Raw genomic sequence first — 19,326 nt, forward strand, 5'->3', positions numbered from 1 at the left:
TAATAACTACCCTTTTTTTTTTTGCGGTTTTCAAATATGTGTTTACACAGAATCAAATGTTTTATGGTCATGATTCACCAGGAGCCTAGATGGCTTGGTTCCAGGCTTAAAATAATGTATATAAAAACATATTTTTCGGAAACCTCTATGGGCTGAATGAATGGGCTTTCTATATGTGGAACCACAAAATGGCTGCCACTGCTATGCTCTATCGGGCCTCTCAATGACCACAGCTAATGGATATTTTGTATGTGGTACATATTTGATTTTTTTTATCCATTCATAGTTGTGTTCACTCTTGTGTTCCAGGTATCAAACAGGTGTGTAGTTACCTTGACATTTTAATACACCTGAACATGAAAGAAGGCAACAGAATGTACATGGCAACACGACCCGTTCTAGACCACACCAAACCCACCGTGGTGTGGCTGGATGTGGCGCTCAACGCCATTTTAGACGTGGTAAGTGAACGTTGTGTTTTCAAGGCATTTCTAATTCTTCCCAATTGACACGGGACAATGAAGACAGAACAAATTAAGTGATGGCAGAGAGAGTAAATGCTGCACTTATTAAAGTGTAAATAGAGGACAGCTTGATGCCCTTATGTGACTGTTGAATTGATAATCCTACTATATAATTGGAGTAACCTCTGTCTGTCCGTCTTGGTTGGTGTCTTGGGTCGACCGGGTATGGGCTAGTAATGATAATAATAATAATAATACCTGAAATGTATTATTATTATATAGTGCTTTTCTAAGTACTCAAAGTCGCTTTAGTCAAAATTAACAAATTAAGCCCTGAGGTTACTTTCATAACCCCTCTGATGATATTTTATACTTCATCATATGTCAGTGAAAACAGCTGATCTGACATGTTTTGAGCTTGCATATGCTATTTTTTCTATATTTAAGAATGTTTGCCTATAATGGCATGCCCCAAATTGGAACACTACAGTTAAAGGGGTTAACCAGGGAGCCATGATATATATTTATTTGTTTGCATGAGGTCCGCTGTACTGTGTACTTATTGTATGTACAGCATGCACATGTGTTGCCTTTTCCGTATAGCGTGCATTTTTGTTTGCATCTGCTTATATCTGTGTGTGTGTGTGTGTGTGTGTATTTTCATCAGTTGTGATTGTTGGCTGGAAAATTGTCCTCTATGTATTCTTATTCATAGGTTGAGAAAGACCAGAAATTCATGTCATACCTGTGGATTGAAATGGTGAGTTCTGAATACGTATCGTTGGTGTTGGATGTATTTTCACAACTTTTGCTCAACAATGTCATATTTGCGAACGCGGGAGGAGGCGCCTCCGACCAAGTGGAGCTTACTATGTAACCCTGCTTGGGTTGTGTCTCTGTGTCTCTGTGTCTCCGTGTGCACTGCCTGTGTGCACTGCCTGTGTGCAGCTCCTCTGAGATAAGTAAATGTCCAATTTAGACGTACCATACATCAAATGAAAGGTCTTTGAAAACTGAACACACCTGTCAAGGTTGCGTTTAAGCCCGCCCCTTCCCCCGGAAGCCACGCCCCGGAGAAGGCTCCTAAAAACTCCCCATTGAAACCCCATGTTAAATGAAAAGTGCCCGATTCGCTCCGAAACTTTTTCTACCCCCCCTAAGTGGGGGTCTACGAACAAATACTTCGGGCTCGGATTTTGGCTCCGCCCCCCGGAAGTGGGTGAAACAGGCACTTCAAACACTTTGTTGAATTGTTCAAAAACATTCAAAGTTTTTTTTTGGTGAATTTGTATTTTTCTAAGATGCTCCTTTTAACGCAGAATTTTTTTCTATTTTTTATATATTTTTTTATTGGTTACTTTTTTTAAAATGATTTCTTTTCATTATTATTATTTTTTTGGCGTTCGCTTACCGCGTTCGCGCGTCTTACTTGTAATAATATACTGATGGTTAGAGGGGTAGAAATCCAGTATACAGTATGAAAAACAGAAGGAGGTCAGAAGGTAAATCTTACAGACTCAGCAATGTGTTTCGAGTAACTCTTCCTCAGGCAGCAATGATGTGAAATCATGTCAAATATATAGGGAAGGGTCATGATATACCAGTATTATATTTATATATTTGACATGATTTCACACACTTACCATTTCTAACTGGGGAAAAGTTAAGATTTTAAGCCAATTATTTGTCAATTTGTCTAAACAAAAAGGTAACATACTGTACCTGTTTGAAGGCCATAAAACTATTTTTGCATTAGGTATACAGTTGTATCCCTCCTCTATTGTTTTTGCATTGGGAACCCTCGGACTCTCTGAAAGCAAATGACATTTTCAGTGTAAATGTAAATATGCTGTCTTGATGACAGACAGACAGACAGACAGACAGACACGCACGCACGCACGCACGCACGCACGCACACACGCACACACACACACACACACAGACACACACACACACACACACACACACACACACACACACACACACACACACACACACACACACACACACACACACACACACACACACACACAGGATGCTGTGCACCCAAACTACTGTATGTGAAGACATGAGACTTGGGACCACAACTGGCGCTACAGATCCATAGCTTGTGTCAAAAATGCAAACAAACATCAGTTTTAAGATATACCTACCCACTGAGGAGAAAAATGCATAATAGCACTCACATAATACATCTGTGTCAACCTGTGTCAATGTGCGTGTGCGTGTGCGTGTGCGTGTGCATGTGCGTTGCGCGTGTGACATTTTCAGTGTAAATGTAAATATGCTGTCTTGATGCTCTGTTACAACTCAACAGCAACGTCAGGAATGTTGAACAATCTCTAACTCTCACAAGCCATTCTGCTACTCTCACATCTATTCTCCACCTCCCAAAAAAGAAACACAGTCCACAGAGCCACCTTGTGGCACCTAAATGCCATTACATCTCCCTCTTTTAGTTAAGTGTTACATTCCTTGGATCTGTCAAATAGAACCTGTGGCATCATTTAACTTGCCACATGTTTTACATTTACAACAACGTCAACAGGGCAGTATATTCTACCTGAAATCACTGCAATGCAAAGAATATATATGTTACATTTTCTGGCACATGCATTTAATCTCTCCTGCGACCCGTTGTGGGCTTGTAATGCACAGTTTTTGGCTAAGAGATTTGGTGTAGATGGAAGAAAATGTGGTCCAAGTACAGAGCCAACTCGGGTCCAGTTTACTTTGAAGAAAACATCACATGGATGCACCTGGGACGTATCATCAGTGTTGTAGCCTGGGGTCATCGGGTGTTTCGGGTCTCGCAACAACATACAGCCTCACCCAGGTGACCCAGCCAGGGTTGATCAAGCTCTGACTTACGTCCCAGTAGCTACCCACAGTCAGTCCTCTTAGGGAAAGACAGGGCCACTCAGTCCGCTTCTCCGGAACTACTCTGCCGGGGCTGGGGGAGAGGAGAGGCTCTGTGGATGGCCTCCTGGCCGGGGTCCTCCTTCGTCTCACCAGGTCCAGGACCTGAGCGTTGCACCAGACTCCCCCCGCTCCAAACAGTTCCTTCTCCAAACATTTCCACTCCTGCGTGATGGTTTCTTGGGCCGTGGTGGTACTGCAGGCTAGCCTGGTTCCAGACGAATCTGCCTTTGCAAAATTGCATCGCACTTTAGCCCTCGGCAGATTAGGTCTGGCCCCCCTCCATAGAGATTCCATTTCTCTCCCTCCGCAGTTGTGCGGAACCAACCAGGGCCCAGTATCCAAATGTGGGCGGGCTTATCACCTTATTTGGAGCAATGACGTACAAGGAAGCACTACTCTGATTGGTTCGTGAACAAGGAAGCACTGCTCTGATTGGTTTAGGTCTAACCAATAGAGTCCGTTTGGATCTTTTTGTAACCGCCCCTTGGAAAAAAATCTATCGTTGATAGGGACCAGACTAATATCCACGCAGTGTGTCGTGTGATATTGTCTGGCCACGCGAGGCTAACTGCAGGCTCCACTTGCGGCTTGCTTGAATGGCCCTCCTAAAGGCCTCGCTAACCCATACTGCTCCCGGATTCTAAGTATAGAAGGACTGAGTGGTCGACGAAAAGAACATAAAGTAATGATGTCTACGAGCTATCAATATGATTTGTTCTTCTACTGCAGAAATGGAAAAATGAGTTCATATCCTGGGATCCCTCTGAGTTCTGTGGAATTCAGCGTGTTTCTGTACCCAGTGGATGGCTGTGGAAACCTGATATCAACATCGATGAGAGGTGGGAATACGCACACATACACACGCACACGCACACATGCACATGCATGCACACGCGCACACACACACACACACACACACGTTGACACAGATGTATTACGTGAGTGCTATTATGCATTTTTCTCCTCAGTGGGTAGGTATATCTCAAAACTGATTTACGCATTTTTGACACAAGCTATGGATCACCAGTTGTGGTCCCAAGTCTCATGCCTTCACATACAGTAGTTTGGGTGCACAGCATCCTGGGTATGGATTAGTACATAATGTTATATGTGTTACACAACAAATGTGAAATGTTCTATACAAATCTGTCTGTCTGTCTGTCTGTCTGTCTGTCTGTCTGTCTTCCAGGTTAGAGGGTGGGGCTGCTGTCAGCCCTTATGTCCACATTAAATATGATGGGACAGTCTTTGTTAAGAACGATGACGTGGTCGTCAGCAGCTGTAGAATGAACGTCTACAAGTTCCCCTTCGACACTCAGTCCTGCAACCTCACGTTTGCCTCATTGATATACTTCAGTGAGTGACTCAACTGTTTGTGTTTATTTATTTTGTATTTATTTTGGTATTATAGTTTTGTATTGTTCATACCGACAGCAGTTTACAGGGTATGCCGTACTTCAGGGGGAAAGAAACACACTCTCCCACCCCTACCCGACAGTGACACATGGGAGAAAAAAATGAAAAAGAGAAATAAGAATAAGATTAACACCCTACATACATACAGTACATGCATACACATACATGCTTCCGTACACAAAAACATATATATATGCATACTGTTTGTGTTTAAATGAGTTTGTGCATGCATGTGTGTGAACGGGTGGGTGGTAAAATCATGTAACTTCATGTTCATTCTCATTCATTTCATTTGTCTGCCTGGAGTCTGGATTACCTCCGTGTTTTCTTCTGTTCCTTCCTTTACCAGCTGAAGAACTAGAGCTCAAAGCAGCCTTTGACAAAGAATTCACCAGATTTCTAACCACGATGGTGATGTGGGGCAAGCATGAGTGGGAGTTTGACAACTTTACATACATCAAACTCAACGGGACCACCTACAAACCCCAGCATAGGATTGTTTACACTGTAGGTATTGTTCATAAACGCTACGATGTTTTCTAGCAAACTGCTACAGTTGCATTTTTCAAACCTGAACTGCCTCTAGGCTGACCTTCTAACATCTCCTCCTAGATCACAATGAAGAGGAAGGCCATCCTCTACATTGTCAACTTCCTGTTGCCCGTCTTGTTCTTCTTGTGTCTAGACATGGCGTCTTTCCTGATCTCGGACAGCGGTACGAAGCTGGGCTTTAAGATCACCGTGCTGCTGGCCGTCACAGTTTTACAACTACTTCTCAACGACATCCTGCCCGCCACGTCCAACAGAATGCCAATCATAGGTAGGCTAATGCTCTTGGGATTAGGGCTGGCCCTGAATATATTTATATATATTATATATATATATATATATATTTATATATTTATTCAAAACCGATCTGACTTTTAATCATAAATTAAATAAAATACTTGAAAGCATGAAAGCTCTCCTATTGAATGTCCCAACCCATGTCTTAAATGTTTACAAAGTTTGGAGACAATCAAACTACTGGTGTGCCGTGAGGAGGCGAACGGATAAACACTGGACGCCTTGCAGATTCTAAATGTAAGATAAGATAATACTGTAAGTGATTAATTGATTGAGATCTGAACGTCAACATAACAAACCCTTGGATGTTTGGGGCCAGCCCTAAAAGGGATACATATTGATCATTTGTTTTATCTACATTTGTATCATTCATAGAATCATATACACAGTATGAGTACAGATGACAATGTAGGCTATTTCTAATGATGTCCTGCTCATAGCAACCTACTGCATTGGGAGTTTTGCTCTGATGCTGCTAAGTCTGTTGGAGGCTATTCTGGTGACGTATCTGTTGGAAAAAGACTCTGTCCCCCAGAAGACAGAGACAGACAAAGACCACAACCTGAAGGAGGACGAGACCAAAGGCTACAGCTGTGACAGAGGTGAGACAATCACAATTATAATGTAGGCATTTAGCAGAGGCTCTTATCCAAAGTAATGCAACAAAGTGCACGATCAAAGTAAATGACATGAACCCTAATCAACAAACAATGTTAATAACGCTTTTAACATTTGTGGTGATGCAAAGAATACAGTATGTATGTCTATCTAAATAATGTAAAATACAGTATATGAACAAGTAACAAACATACTGTACATCTATCACAATAGAAGACAAAAGGGATGCAAGAAAGGGGAGCATGGTAGAGTTTGAAAAATATACTTTTTAGACTGTGGCAAAAAAAGTCTAGAGTGAATCTGCGGTCCTGATTTTGATTTAGAGATTGAATAAAGACAGAGACGTATTATGAAGATGCTCGTCTGCGGGTAGGTCGATGTCAAAATGAGAGAGGTGCATTTTCCGGGAATGAGCTGATAAGTTTGTCCAGCTCTTCAAGGAAGTCTCCAAGTGAACCTGCATGGATAGAGCACAATGATGGAAAGAGGGTCTGGTTGTGTAATTGAGGTGGCATGGAATTCAAATCATGTGGAAAGTGAAAGATGAGAAAGATTACACACACAGAACACGGAAGATAAACCTTTAGCACATTGATTAGCAATGCTCTCTAGGGAAGTCTCAATGGACCCTTCGCTAAGCCCCACCCACTCCACTCTGTGACTGGTGGTGCGAAGTTAGTCACACCCAGGCCTGGCAGCGCCTGGCAAACTTTGCTTCTCACCCATTGACTTTCATGTTAAATGATGGCTTTTCACCTTAAAAATAATCGATCATTTCAGGAGCAAGAGCTTCAAAATCTCTTCTAAATCTAGTCAACAAGGCCTGCAGTAGGCTATGCACTGGACAAATGTGCATGACATTATTTCAATAAACTAAAAACATGGGAAATGTTAGAGGGAGTAATAGCCATGGATACATGACGGTCGACTGTCACGACCGTCATGGATGAACTTCAACCTGGTGTTTGCACTTTCTCCATTTATGGCCCTACATCTACATAAACGTTCATATTTCAAATATAAAGTGCTTATCCCATGGCCACGGATGTTACATTTATGTACGGGCTCTCAGAAGTACCCGTATCATCCGTATTGTTCAATAAAAAGCATTTTAATCTGATCGGTGGCCATTTCTCCATGCACTTTCAACTGAGCGACCCTATCGGTTTGTAGGTGTATTGCACTCTGATACATTATGAGAAAATGGCCACTGATCGGATTAAAATGCTTTTTATTGAACAATACAGAATATACGGGTACTTTTGAGAGTCCCGTGCATAATTTCAACATCCGTGGCCATGGGGTAAGCACTTTATATTTGAAATCTGAACGTTTATATAGATGTACAGACCGTAAATGGAGAAAGTGCAAACACCAGGTTAAAGTTGATCCATGACTGTAACAGGAGTTTATGTACCGCAGGGTAAGACTGCCAGGAGGCAGGAGCAGTTAATAAATAGACGAACAAATGAATTAATATACTTTAACGTGCGGAATCCGAAACAGGCAGCGCTGTGATTCTGAATTTTGTTACGATTACAGTGATTAGTAGCCTATTATTGACACCACCTGGGCGAGTGAGTCGTATCGTGTAACTTTCCTGAAGAAGCTGTATATGTGTTCAACAACACAGCCATTCAGCCTTGTAGTTTAAGTGCAGATTTCAGCTTGGGAAAAGCAGCTTCAAACGGGTTTGGGTACGTGGTTCATAGTCACCATTGCGTTATCGTGGTATTCCTATTCTTGCTATTATGTTGCAAATGATTGTGTGTGTGCGGGCGACATAACATTGACAGCTATGGCAGGTGACGAAAGTTTGCCAGACCTATGCCAGGCTAACAACGGTTGCTAAGCTGGCATTGGACAATCGCTTTTGGGGTGGGGTTTAGCGAAGGGTCCATTAGAGCAAGAAAATGCAGAGACTGGAGAGAGGCATGGGCTGAAATCAAAATTCCTTGATTACATTTGAGGAATTTCTGTGACAAGGAAAGTTGCGTGTGAATGGGCACCAAGAAGAGTAAAGAACGAGAGTGATAAAACACATTGTAGCAAAAGAGATACAAACGTAAGCTTTTTTTTCTTTGAGAGAATGTTGAAAGGCGATATGTTATTACACCAGACCAGAGACAATATTTTTACAGGCTCAATTTGTGTTGAAGCATAATGTCTTGTCCATTTTTTTATTTCTTAATTCAATCGTGTTCTAAATTCTCAGCCGTGAATATTCTGAATTATATAAATCATAATGTGGTATAATCATCAATCATACTGTGTGTGTCATTTCAGAGAAGAGATGCAAGTGGTGTCCTCCATGCTTTTATAAAGTCCCTGATGATGATGGGGTTGATAATGATGATGATAGAGACACAACGCATCAGCCTCTGAGTGCAGCGGAAGAGGTTGGCATGATGTCACCATGTGTGTAGTGTATGAATGTAGAAGAAAAGAATAACCTTTGGACAAATAATTTTAGACCCAAAATGTTTGGCCCAAAAAGCAATTGTCAAATATACCACTCTTAGACAAGTCATCATCCACTTATACATACTAATATCAATCTAATGTGTGTTTCAGGACAATAGTCTCAAAGGGGAATCTCGTGGACTCCAGGTGATCCTGGATGAGTTGAGAGATCTGGAGAAGAACCTGGTTTTGTTCTTTAAGAGCAAGGAAGATGGAGGCAGGCCTGGTTACTGGACCAGAATGGCCACAAGAATCAACAAAGCTTTCTTCATTGCCTATGTAACAACAGTCATCGTGTTCCTGGCCATCATCTTTAATGAATGGAGGCCTGAATAATACTAAAACAAGACAAAATGCTGCAGCTATTGTTGCTTTTCTGTTGAATGTTGAACACAGATAAAGCAGTACTGTGCAGCATGCAACCAGTGGTCTTATTTTAGTGCCATCTGCTGGTAGCTCCAGTCATAGGGAAGGACTGGTAAAAAATGAATGCTGTCGGATCCTAGAATGCTCATACATTCACTTTCTCTACGTTATGGTTAGTGTGTTAGTGTAGTGTAGTCTGGTTTAGACTATTGCAGTCTATTCTATATTCTATAATGTAGTGTAGTGTTGTGTAGTGTGGTAGTGTCACTAGTCAGACATTTTCACTAACCCGTGCACACTTGTAACCGACTTTTTGTTGCATATTATTTAGCCTTCTGCCTGGTTTCTACAATTGAGTCTTGTATTTAGCCTTCGTATATGGTGCTTGTGTGATTTCACAATTCATAGTGTTGTTTGTGATTATTGTCTATTGAGGATAGATTGCCATGGTATAATAGAAATGTATTTTTTGTTTTATTAACAGTTTGCAAAACATAGATATTGACAATATCACCAAATATCATCAAATAGGCATAGATATTGATAATTTCACAACATCTTTACAGAATGGTCAGTATGATACCAGTATCATGGTCAGTAAGTATCATGTCAGTATCATGGTCAGTATCAACTATACAGTTTAATCTTCAGGTTTTTTTGTGTACGTGTTGTTGTTGTTTTACCTCATTTTTACCTCATTAAGCAACATTAAGCATCTGTTTGTGGGCAATTCTGTTATATTCATTCCGTACAAAATAAATAGCTGGAGATGTTATTCTTTTTTCCACTATTGCTGCGTTTCATGGAGCCCTGTGCCCAAAAACTATGTTTTAGTTAAAGGAGAATTCCGGACAAATTAAGTGTTATCTTTGATGTCTCGTTACTCACCTACCGACGTAAAAAGTGGCGTTCTTTTTTTCCATAGATTCCCCTGTCGTCATTTTTTAAACCCCCTCCGTTGTCATAATGGGAGCAACCAGTGTTAAATCGTTCGCCATTAACGGTAGCCTCGCAGGAAGTTTCAGCGCATGTTTGACTATCATGAGACTCTACAATGAATAGTAGTAGAGAAAAAAATAACTTTGCATCGGTTATAATAGACGAATTTCCCTGACCCACGCGCTCCCATTATGACAACGGAGGGGGTTTAAAAAATGACGACAGGGGAATCTATGGAAAAAAAGAACGCCACTTTTTACGTCGGTAGGTGAGTGACGAGACATCAAAGATAACACTTAATTTGTCCGGAATTCTCCTTTAAATATTGTTATGCTTTGATTAAGCAATTTCTGCATTAAACATGTTAGGATGTCTGCATTAAGGGAGTTTAATAGCTCATTTTCTGGCCAACAGTGCAATCTTGCACTTGTACCAAATCATGTAAATCTAATGAGAGTGACCGTAATGACGTCAGGAAGTGACCTGTTTTCATATGACGTCCATTATTGAAATGATTATGACATGTCATTTATTCTGCCCCACCTCTACTGGAAATCAGAGCCGGGACCTGGCTGTCTATAAACGCAGTAACAGTTACATGCAGCTTACAGTAGAAACACACACACACACACACACACACTCGTTACAATGCTTGTTCATTTCATGTTCCTGCTCATCTTCACAGGTAAGACCTATTCATGACTTGTGTTCTGTGTTTAGTTTAAAATGCTAAAACAATTTCCCAAACATAGTTTAATGCTCAGTCTAACTTTGTAAAATCAATCATTTTTGTATTGTCTGTTAATAATCTGTATATGTCAGTGAAGACAGAGGAAAGAAAGATTTCATTCGGCACGTAGATATGAAGCTTTTCGTTTGCTGTTCAGGTTTTTATTGGATATGTACTGTATTGCTACAATAAGAAAGTGCTTGCAGTGATGTGGTTTGTTCAGAGGGAAACATTTTCTTAATACATTGAATTTTGTTCAGCTGTTTAACCCCATGAACACTGGTTCCTATTCTGGGGTGAACATTTGGTGAAAAATATTTAGTGCAGGGAGGAGTATAGGGGTCTAGTATAGATCCCTGGGGGACTCCAGTCAATATACTGTATAGGGTTTATGTATTTAGATGACAGCTGGATATCTGTGTGTGTGTGTGTGTGTGTGTGTGTGTGTGTGTGTGTGTGTGTGTGTGTGTGTGTGTGTGTGTGTGTGTGTGTGTGTGTGTCTTGAAACTGTGAAATATACTTAAATCAAGCATTCCACCATATTCTGAGTATTTATGTTTAGCTCTTTTAGACAATAGTAGCCAGCTATCCATACTAAACTAAATGTCCCTGATGCCAGGTTCAGCAGATTCATTAACCGCAGCACCCATGACACCCATGCAATCAAGTACAACCCAGACCCCACCCAATGACCTGGATCCAACTGCAGGAGGTGAGTACCTAAAATCACTGAAATGCTAAGAATATATACATGACATTTTCTGGTACATGCATTTCTCTCCTGCGACCCGTTGTGGGCTTGTAATGCACTATTTTTGGTGTCAACGGAAAAAAATGTGGTCCAGGTACAGAGCCAACTCAGGTCCAGTTTACTAAGTAAAGAACAAAGTAATGATGTCTACGAGCTATCAATATGATTTGTTCTTCTACTGCAGAATTGGACAAATGAGTTCATATCCTGGGATCCCTCTGAATTCTGTGGAATTCAGTGTGTTTCTGTACCCAGTGGATGGCTGTGGAAACCTGATATCACCATCGATGAGGTGGGAATACGCACACACGCACATGCAAACATGCACACACACACACATACACACAGTGTGGTAGTTTCTGCATCAGAGCACCACAACAATCATTATTTGAATGTCACACAGGTGTTGAAAACTAGCACTCGTGCTATACACTTTGAACAATGCATCTGGTTTGTCCAATGTGATTGTGAAATCCATGTCAAATAAATAAACATAAAATAAACATTTCCACAGTGACCTCTGGTCACTGTCAATGTTCTGTGATGTACAGCACGTGCCTCACTGTCAAGAATGCACACTTGCTAGGTACTATGGACACAAACAGAAACAACAAACTACAACCTTTAAAGTTATTTATTCAAGAAAACCATAACAAACAAATCACAGTCATATCTCTCACCGTGGCTCTGCTCTGGAAACTAAAAGAGTCAAAATTGGGTTCAGGACATTTTATAGGTTTGCCAGGAGGCACACCTGCAACCACTGATTGGGGCCAAATTGGGCCAAACCATCTCCTTGTCTGTGGACAAGGTTATGTCAAAGAGGGACACTGGACATTGAAAGCAAATTAAAGTCTAAATTAAATGTACATAATGTATTTTGTGCCGGTTTATTGCTAGTGAACAGAATTAGTGACAGTATCATAAATCAACCTCTCTGTTTTTCATTTATTTTTTGTGAAAGTGTAAAAAAAAGCTGAAAAAGCACGATCTCCTCCATTAGAAGGGCGTGTTTTCAATAAAGGAGGTGAGTACCTAAAATCACTGAAATGCTAAGAATATATACATGACATTTTCTGGTACATGCATTTCTCTCCTGCGACCCGTTGTGGGCTTGTAATGCACTATTTTTGGTGTCAACGGAAAAAAATGTGGTCCAGGTACAGAGCCAACTCAGGTCCAGTTTACTAAGTAAAGAACAAAGTAATGATGTCTACGAGCTATCAATATGATTTGTTCTTCTACTGCAGAATTGGACAAATGAGTTCATATCCTGGGATCCCTCTGAATTCTGTGGAATTCAGTGTGTTTCTGTACCCAGTGGATGGCTGTGGAAACCTGATATCACCATCGATGAGGTGGGAATACGCACACAAATTGTTTATTGCTCTCCAATGAATCATCACCTTACCGTGGTGGAGAGGTTTGTGTGCCCCAATGAACCTGGGAGCTGTGTTGTCGGGAGCCTAGTGCTCCTGGTAGGGTCTCCCATGGCAAAGTGGTCTCGGGGGAGGGGCCAGACTAAGAATGGTTCACCAAACACTTCATGGACAATTCAAGACGAAGTGATGCGACCCGGCCCGGAGGAAGCCCGGGGCCCTCCTCTGGAGCCAGGCCCGGAGGAAGGGCTCGTCAGCGAGCGCCTGGTGGCCGGGCTAACCACGGAGCCCGGCCGGGCACAGCCCGAAGAAGGAACGTGGGCAGATCTTCGCCGCCACGTGGGCCCACCACCCGCGATCGGAACCAGTGGGGTCGGGTGCACTGTCAGATGGGTGGCAGTGACAGCAGAGGTTCCAGACGGACCAATCAGGGGCAGCAGAGGCTGACTTTTGGGACGTGGAACGTAACTACGCTGGTGGGGAAGGAGCCTGAGCTGGTGCGGGAGGCAGAGCGCTACCGGTTAGACCTGGTGGGGCTTGCCTCCACACATAGCAAGGACTCTGGAACCAAACTCCTGGACAAGGGGTGGACCTTGTTTTATTCTGGAGTTGCTCAGGGTGTGAGGTCTCAGGCGGGTGTGGGGATACTCACAAGCCCCCGGCTGAGTGCCATCACGTTGGGGTTCACCCCGGTGGACAAGAGAGTCGCCTCCCTCCGCCTAAGGGTTGATGGGGGGAAAACTCTGACTGTTGTCTGTGCGTACGCGCCAAACAAGAGTTCAGAGTATTCGGCCTTTTTGGATACCCTGCATGGGGTCCTGCATGGGGCTCCGGTGGGGGATTCCATAGTCTTGCTGGGGGACTTCAACGCACACGTGGGCAATGACGGGGATACTTGGACTGGCGTGATTGGGAGGAACGGTCTCCCTGATCTGAACCTGAGTGGTGGCTTGTTATTGGATTTCTGTGCTAGTCATGGACTGACAATAACAAACACCATGTTCAAACATAAGGATGCTCATAAGTGTACTTGGTACCAGAGTACCCTAGGCCAAAGATCAATGATCGATTTTGTAATCGTATCAGCTGATCTGAGGCCGCATGTTCTGGACACTCGGGTGAAGAGAGGGGCGGAACTGTCAACTGATCACCATCTGGTGGTGAGTTGGTTCAGATGGCGGGGGAAGCCTCTGGACAGACCTGGCAAACCCAAGCGTGTAGTGCGGGTGAACTGGGAACGTTTGGAGGAGACCTCTGTTCGGAAGGAATTTAACTCCCACCTCCGGCGGGACTTCTCTGGCATCCCTGTGGAGGTTGGGGGCATTGAACAGGAATGGGCAATGTTCAAAGCCTCTATTGCTAAAGCTGCGGCTGTGAGCTGTGGTCAGAAGGTCTTAGGTGCCTCAAGGGGCGGTAACCCTCGAACACCCTGGTGGACAGCGGTGGTCAGGGAAGCCGTCCGACTGAAGAAGGAGGCCTATCGGGGTATGATATCCCAGGGGACTCCAGAGGCAGTTGCAAGGTACCGACAGGCCCGAAGGGCGGCAGCCACAGCTGTGACGGAGGCTAAGCAGCGGGTGTGGGAGGAGTTCGGGGAATCCATGGAGAAGGACTTTCGGGCGGCACCAAAGTTGTTCTGGACGACCATACGGCACCTCAGGAGGGGAAAGCGGGGAACCATCCAAGCTGTATACAGCAAGGATGGGGCTCTGCTGACTTCAAGTGAGGAAGTCGTAGGGAGGTGGAAGGAACACTTTGAGGAACTCCTAAACCCAATGACATCAGACCCACCCTCCCTGACAGGAGCAGAGCCTGAGGATGATGGGGGATCGGCGTCAATCTCCCGGAAGGAAGTCACTGAGGTAGTTAAACAACTCCACAGTGGCAAAGCTCCGGGGGTTGATGAGATTCGTCCAGAAATGCTGAAGGCTCTGGGTGTTGAGGGGCTGTCTTGGTTGATACGTCTTTGCAACATCGCGTGGAAGTCTGGGACAGTACCGAGGGAGTGGCAGACTGGGGTGGTGGTCCCACTTTTCAAAAAGGGGGACCAGAGGTTGTGTGCCAATTACAGAGGTATCACATTACTCAGCCTCCCTGGGAAAGTTTATGCCAAGGTACTGGAAAGGAGGGTCCGGCCGATAGTCGAACCTCAGATTCAAGAGGAGCAATGTGGTTTCCGTCCTGGTCGTGGAACAACTGACCAACTCTTTACTCTGGCAGGGATCCTGGAGAGGGCCTGGGAGTATGCATATCCGGTCTACATTTGTTTTGTGGATTTGGAGAAGGCATATGACCGGGTCCCCCGGGAGTTTCTGTGGGAGGTGCTGCGGGAATATGGGGTGAGGGGGACCTTGTTGAGGGCCATCCAATCTCTGTACGCCCAAAGCGAGAGCTGTGTCCGTGTGCTCGGCAGTAAGTCGGATTATTTTCCAGTGGGGGTTGGTCTCAGACAGGGCTGCGCCTTGTCACCTATCCTGTTTGTGATTTTCATGGACAGGATCTCGAGGCGAAGTCGTGGCGGAGAGGGTATACGGTTCGGTGAGCTAAGGGTTGCGTCACTGCTTTTTGCAGATGATGTGGTCCTGATGGCACCATCGGTCCGGGACCTTCAGCTCTCACTGGATCGGTTCGCAGTCGAGTGTGCGTCGGCTGGGATGAAAATCAGCATCTCCAAATCTGAGGCCATGGTTCTCAGCAGGAAACCGGTGGATTGTGCAGTCCGGGTAGGGAATGAGGCTTTGCCCCAGGTGAAGGAGTTTAAGTATCTCGGGGTCTTGTTCACGAGTGAGGGGAGGACGGAGCAGGAGATCAGCCGGAGAATCGGAGCAGCAGGAGCGGTATTGCAGTCGCTGTACCGCACTGTGGTGACGAAAAGAGAGCTGAGCCAGAAGGCAAAGCTCTCGGTCTTCCGAGCAATCTTCGTTCCTACTCTCACCTATGGTCATGAAGTGTGGGTCATGACCGAAAGAATAAGGTCGCGGGTACAAGCGGCCGAAATGAGTTTTCTCAGACGGGTGGCTGGCATCTCCCTTAGAGATAGGGTGAGAAGTTCGGTTACCCGGGAGAGACTCGGAGTAGAGTCGCTGCTCCTTCGCTTGGAAAGGAGCCAGCTTAGGTGGTTCGGGCATCTAGTACGGATGCCTCCCGAGCGTCTCCCTAGGGAGGTCCTCGCTGCACGTCCCACTGGGAGGAGACCCCGGGGCAGACCAAGGACCAGATGGGCGGATTACATCTCCACACTGGCCTGGGAACGCCTCGGGATCCCCCAGGAGGAAGTTGCTAATGTTGCTCAGGAGAGGAAGGTCTGGAGCTCTCTGCTGGAACTGTTGCCCCCGCGACCCGACTCCGGATAAGCGGTTGAAGATGGATGGATGGATGGATGTTTTCAATAAATCTAACATGGTTAAAATGGAGTTTGAAGTTACAATGGGCTTGCATAGGAAGGGGGCGTGTCTGCTCAAAATAAATGAATATCAAATATCCAAACACTGAATCAAGCAACTTAATAACTGTCCGGGGTGCTCACTAAAGCCCAAGTAGACGTTAAAATGACACCAAACATGTTTTAAAGTGAAATGCTCCTTTAACCCAGGGCCATTAAAGGCCACATGGGGGTGTGTTAAACAAAGTATCGCCACATCATTGTTGCCTGAGATGATCCAACTAAGGACAAAATTTGCATATAACGACTGTACAGGTGATTAAATATACATATATACAAATATACATTTCCATGGAATAAACATATCACTGTAAAAGCAATATGGAAATGCTTATGAGTGCAGGTGTACAGCAAGCAATACGAGTGGAAGGAGGAGGAGAGAGAGGAATAGTTAGAGGAGGCAAAGTACAGAGAACATCATTTGGAGGATCTGCTATCATCATCATCAGGAAGAAAGTGACTGTCTGAAGAAGAGACTTCACCAAAACACCTGACTCAGAGATCTGAGACTCTCTGCTGACATCTAAAACGTGAGATCACTTTAACCTTGTGTTCATTGTTCAATAGAATAGTTGTTGTTTTTAGAAGAACATTAAGAAGAGTTAAACTAATTATATAATTATATAATTATATAATTATATAATTATATAATTATATAATTTTATACGTGACACGTTGTAAACTTGTAAATCTACTATTTGTGCTTTTTTTTATATTTGAAAATGTATGAACATTTTTCAACTTGGAAACTTATTTTAACTTATTATTTGAGCTGATTATTTGAGATGATCGGAAAAATAATTGCGATTGGACGATTATGTAATACTTGTGACAGGCCTACTCAAATCCAGCCGTTATGTTTTGCTCTTCTGTACCGGTTACAGGGCACACACACACCCAGAGCCTTAATATGAACGACACACTGGCGAATGGCACCAACTCCTCCATCCCCTCATCGTCCTCAGAAGACGACACCCATCTGGCACTACCAACTGCTGTCAACTCTATCAACCTCATCCTGGGTCTCCCGGTCAACAGCTACGTCATATGGCTGATACTGAGTGGAGCTGGTGGGACGATAGCCTCAGAGTTCTTTTATCTCAACCTGATTGTATCTGTGATCACCTCTTCACTGGTGTCTGCCTTTGACTTAGCATGGCTTTTCACACACAATGCTATTTTCTACATGGTTATGAACTTTACTTATGATTTTTTTTTCCTGGATCTCTGTCCCATGGTTCCAGTGTTGTATCTGTGTGGAGCGTTACATAGCAGTAATCCACCCTGTGGTATTTCTCAGTTACAAACATCTTCGCTACAAGGTGGCCTGTTGCTGCGTTGTCTGGCTGACGGCGCTTGCGTTCAGCTTGATTGATTTTTTGTTACCAACTGTGGCGGGTTATATCTTCCTGGGCTTTAGCATCGTGTGCGTTTCTGTGGTTTCTTTCTGCTGCCTCTCGGTCCTCAGAGCTCTGAAACAGCCTGGACCAGGAGAAGGACAGAGGGACAGAGGGGAGGGACAGGACGTGAAGAGAAGAGCTTTTAGAATTATTCTGATCAGCTTGGTAGTAATGTCAGTGACTATGATGAGCCTTATTCCCTATGTTATGTCTGTAATACTGATTTATACTGAACCAGCTGTTATAGACATCTCAGATGCAATAGCCGTGATGTCAGAGTTTGCTCATCCTTTGCTGTATCTCTACAAAGCTGGGAAACTGCCATGTTTCAAGGGGCTCTGAGAGCAGGATAGATCTCTTACCAGACCTCACCAGTGTGATATTATGTTTTTTAACCCATTAAGACCAGGAACGCATCTGTGTCATTTTACATGGATTTGGCTATTCAAAAATAGCAGATCTACAAGCTCATAGTGCCGCTCTATGAGCTTGTAGATCTGCCTTTTTTTTAAGTATAAATTCATGCAAATCTTTGAATATATAGTATATTCTTTTTACAACATTTTTAACTCCAATATTTGCTTCTGGGGGTCCCTGGAACAACATATATTAAATGCTTATTTAGCTTGTAGGTGGTTTAGTTTAGACATGGCTTTGATGTGGTTTAATTTCATAACTTTATTTAAGGGTTAGTGTAGAGTTTGGTACAGGATCTGGGAAGGTTGTGCACCAAGTCATGCTATGACACCAGTTAGCATTTCTTTTACTAATGCTGTCTTGGCTACTTTGACTTCTGGGGGTCCCTGGAACAAAATATTTTGAGATGGGAGTCCGCGGCCAAATACATATCATTTTGGGGGTCCTTGACATGAAAAAGTTGGAGCACCACTGATATAGCAACATACTGTTAAACAGGACTGTTAGAATATAATCTAAAGCTCCCACTGTGTCAGAGAAACTTATTTCAATTATTCAGCTATTTGTTATGTTGTTTTTTATTGAATTACTCATGGTAGAGAAAACTACACTGTAAATGTTACATTATTGTTCATCATATGTAGACATTTCTTTAATGGAAAAAACATTGTTTCTCAGACTAAATGCATGCGTATCTATTAATTATTGTAAAATTGCACAAAATTAATTGGTAGTGATTGTGAATATTTAACCATCAGATAATCTGTGTGTCTTCTGATCAGGGATGTGATTAAATGATTATTTAGCTTGCAGGTGGTTTAGTTTAGACATGTGGTTTAATTTCATAACTTTATGTAAGGGTTAGTGTAGAGTTTGGTACAGGATCTGGGAAGGTTGTGCACCAAGTCATGCTCTGACACTCTGTCAGCTCTGTCAGCATTTCCTTTACTAATGCTGTCTTGGCTACTTTTAATTCATAATGTTTTTAAACATTCATACATATGATTATGATGGAAGCATCGTCTGATGGATTAATATAATAATGATACATTTTATTTGTATTGCACTTTACATTTGAACAAACCTGTGTTCAGTACAGTACAGAATAAAACATTTGCATAAAACAAAGGAGTGTCAAAAAAAAAAGTGGAACTTTTAATGTGGCCTATATGC

General features: G+C 43.2%; 1 protein-coding gene across 1 annotated transcript in view; it reads left to right on the top strand.

Annotated features, from left to right (window-relative positions):
* The first annotated feature begins 322 nt into the window (after positions 1–322).
* LOC308104229 (5-hydroxytryptamine receptor 3A-like) overlaps positions 323–19,326 on the top strand; it is a 39,815-nt gene continuing 20,811 nt past the window's right edge. Inside the window, exons 1-5 of the mRNA XM_080454595.1 lie at positions 323–461; positions 1,180–1,224; positions 4,116–4,225; positions 4,576–4,742; positions 5,152–5,309. Coding sequence (XP_080310721.1) covers positions 357–461; positions 1,180–1,224; positions 4,116–4,225; positions 4,576–4,742; positions 5,152–5,309 — 585 coding nt within the window. The 5' untranslated portion in view covers positions 323–356. The remainder of the gene's footprint in view (positions 462–1,179; positions 1,225–4,115; positions 4,226–4,575; positions 4,743–5,151; positions 5,310–19,326) is intronic.

The sequence above is a fragment of the Gymnoscopelus braueri genome (genome assembly GCF_963280865.1).
Source record: "Gymnoscopelus braueri genome assembly, chromosome: 17".
NCBI lineage: Eukaryota > Metazoa > Chordata > Actinopteri > Myctophiformes > Myctophidae > Gymnoscopelus > Gymnoscopelus braueri.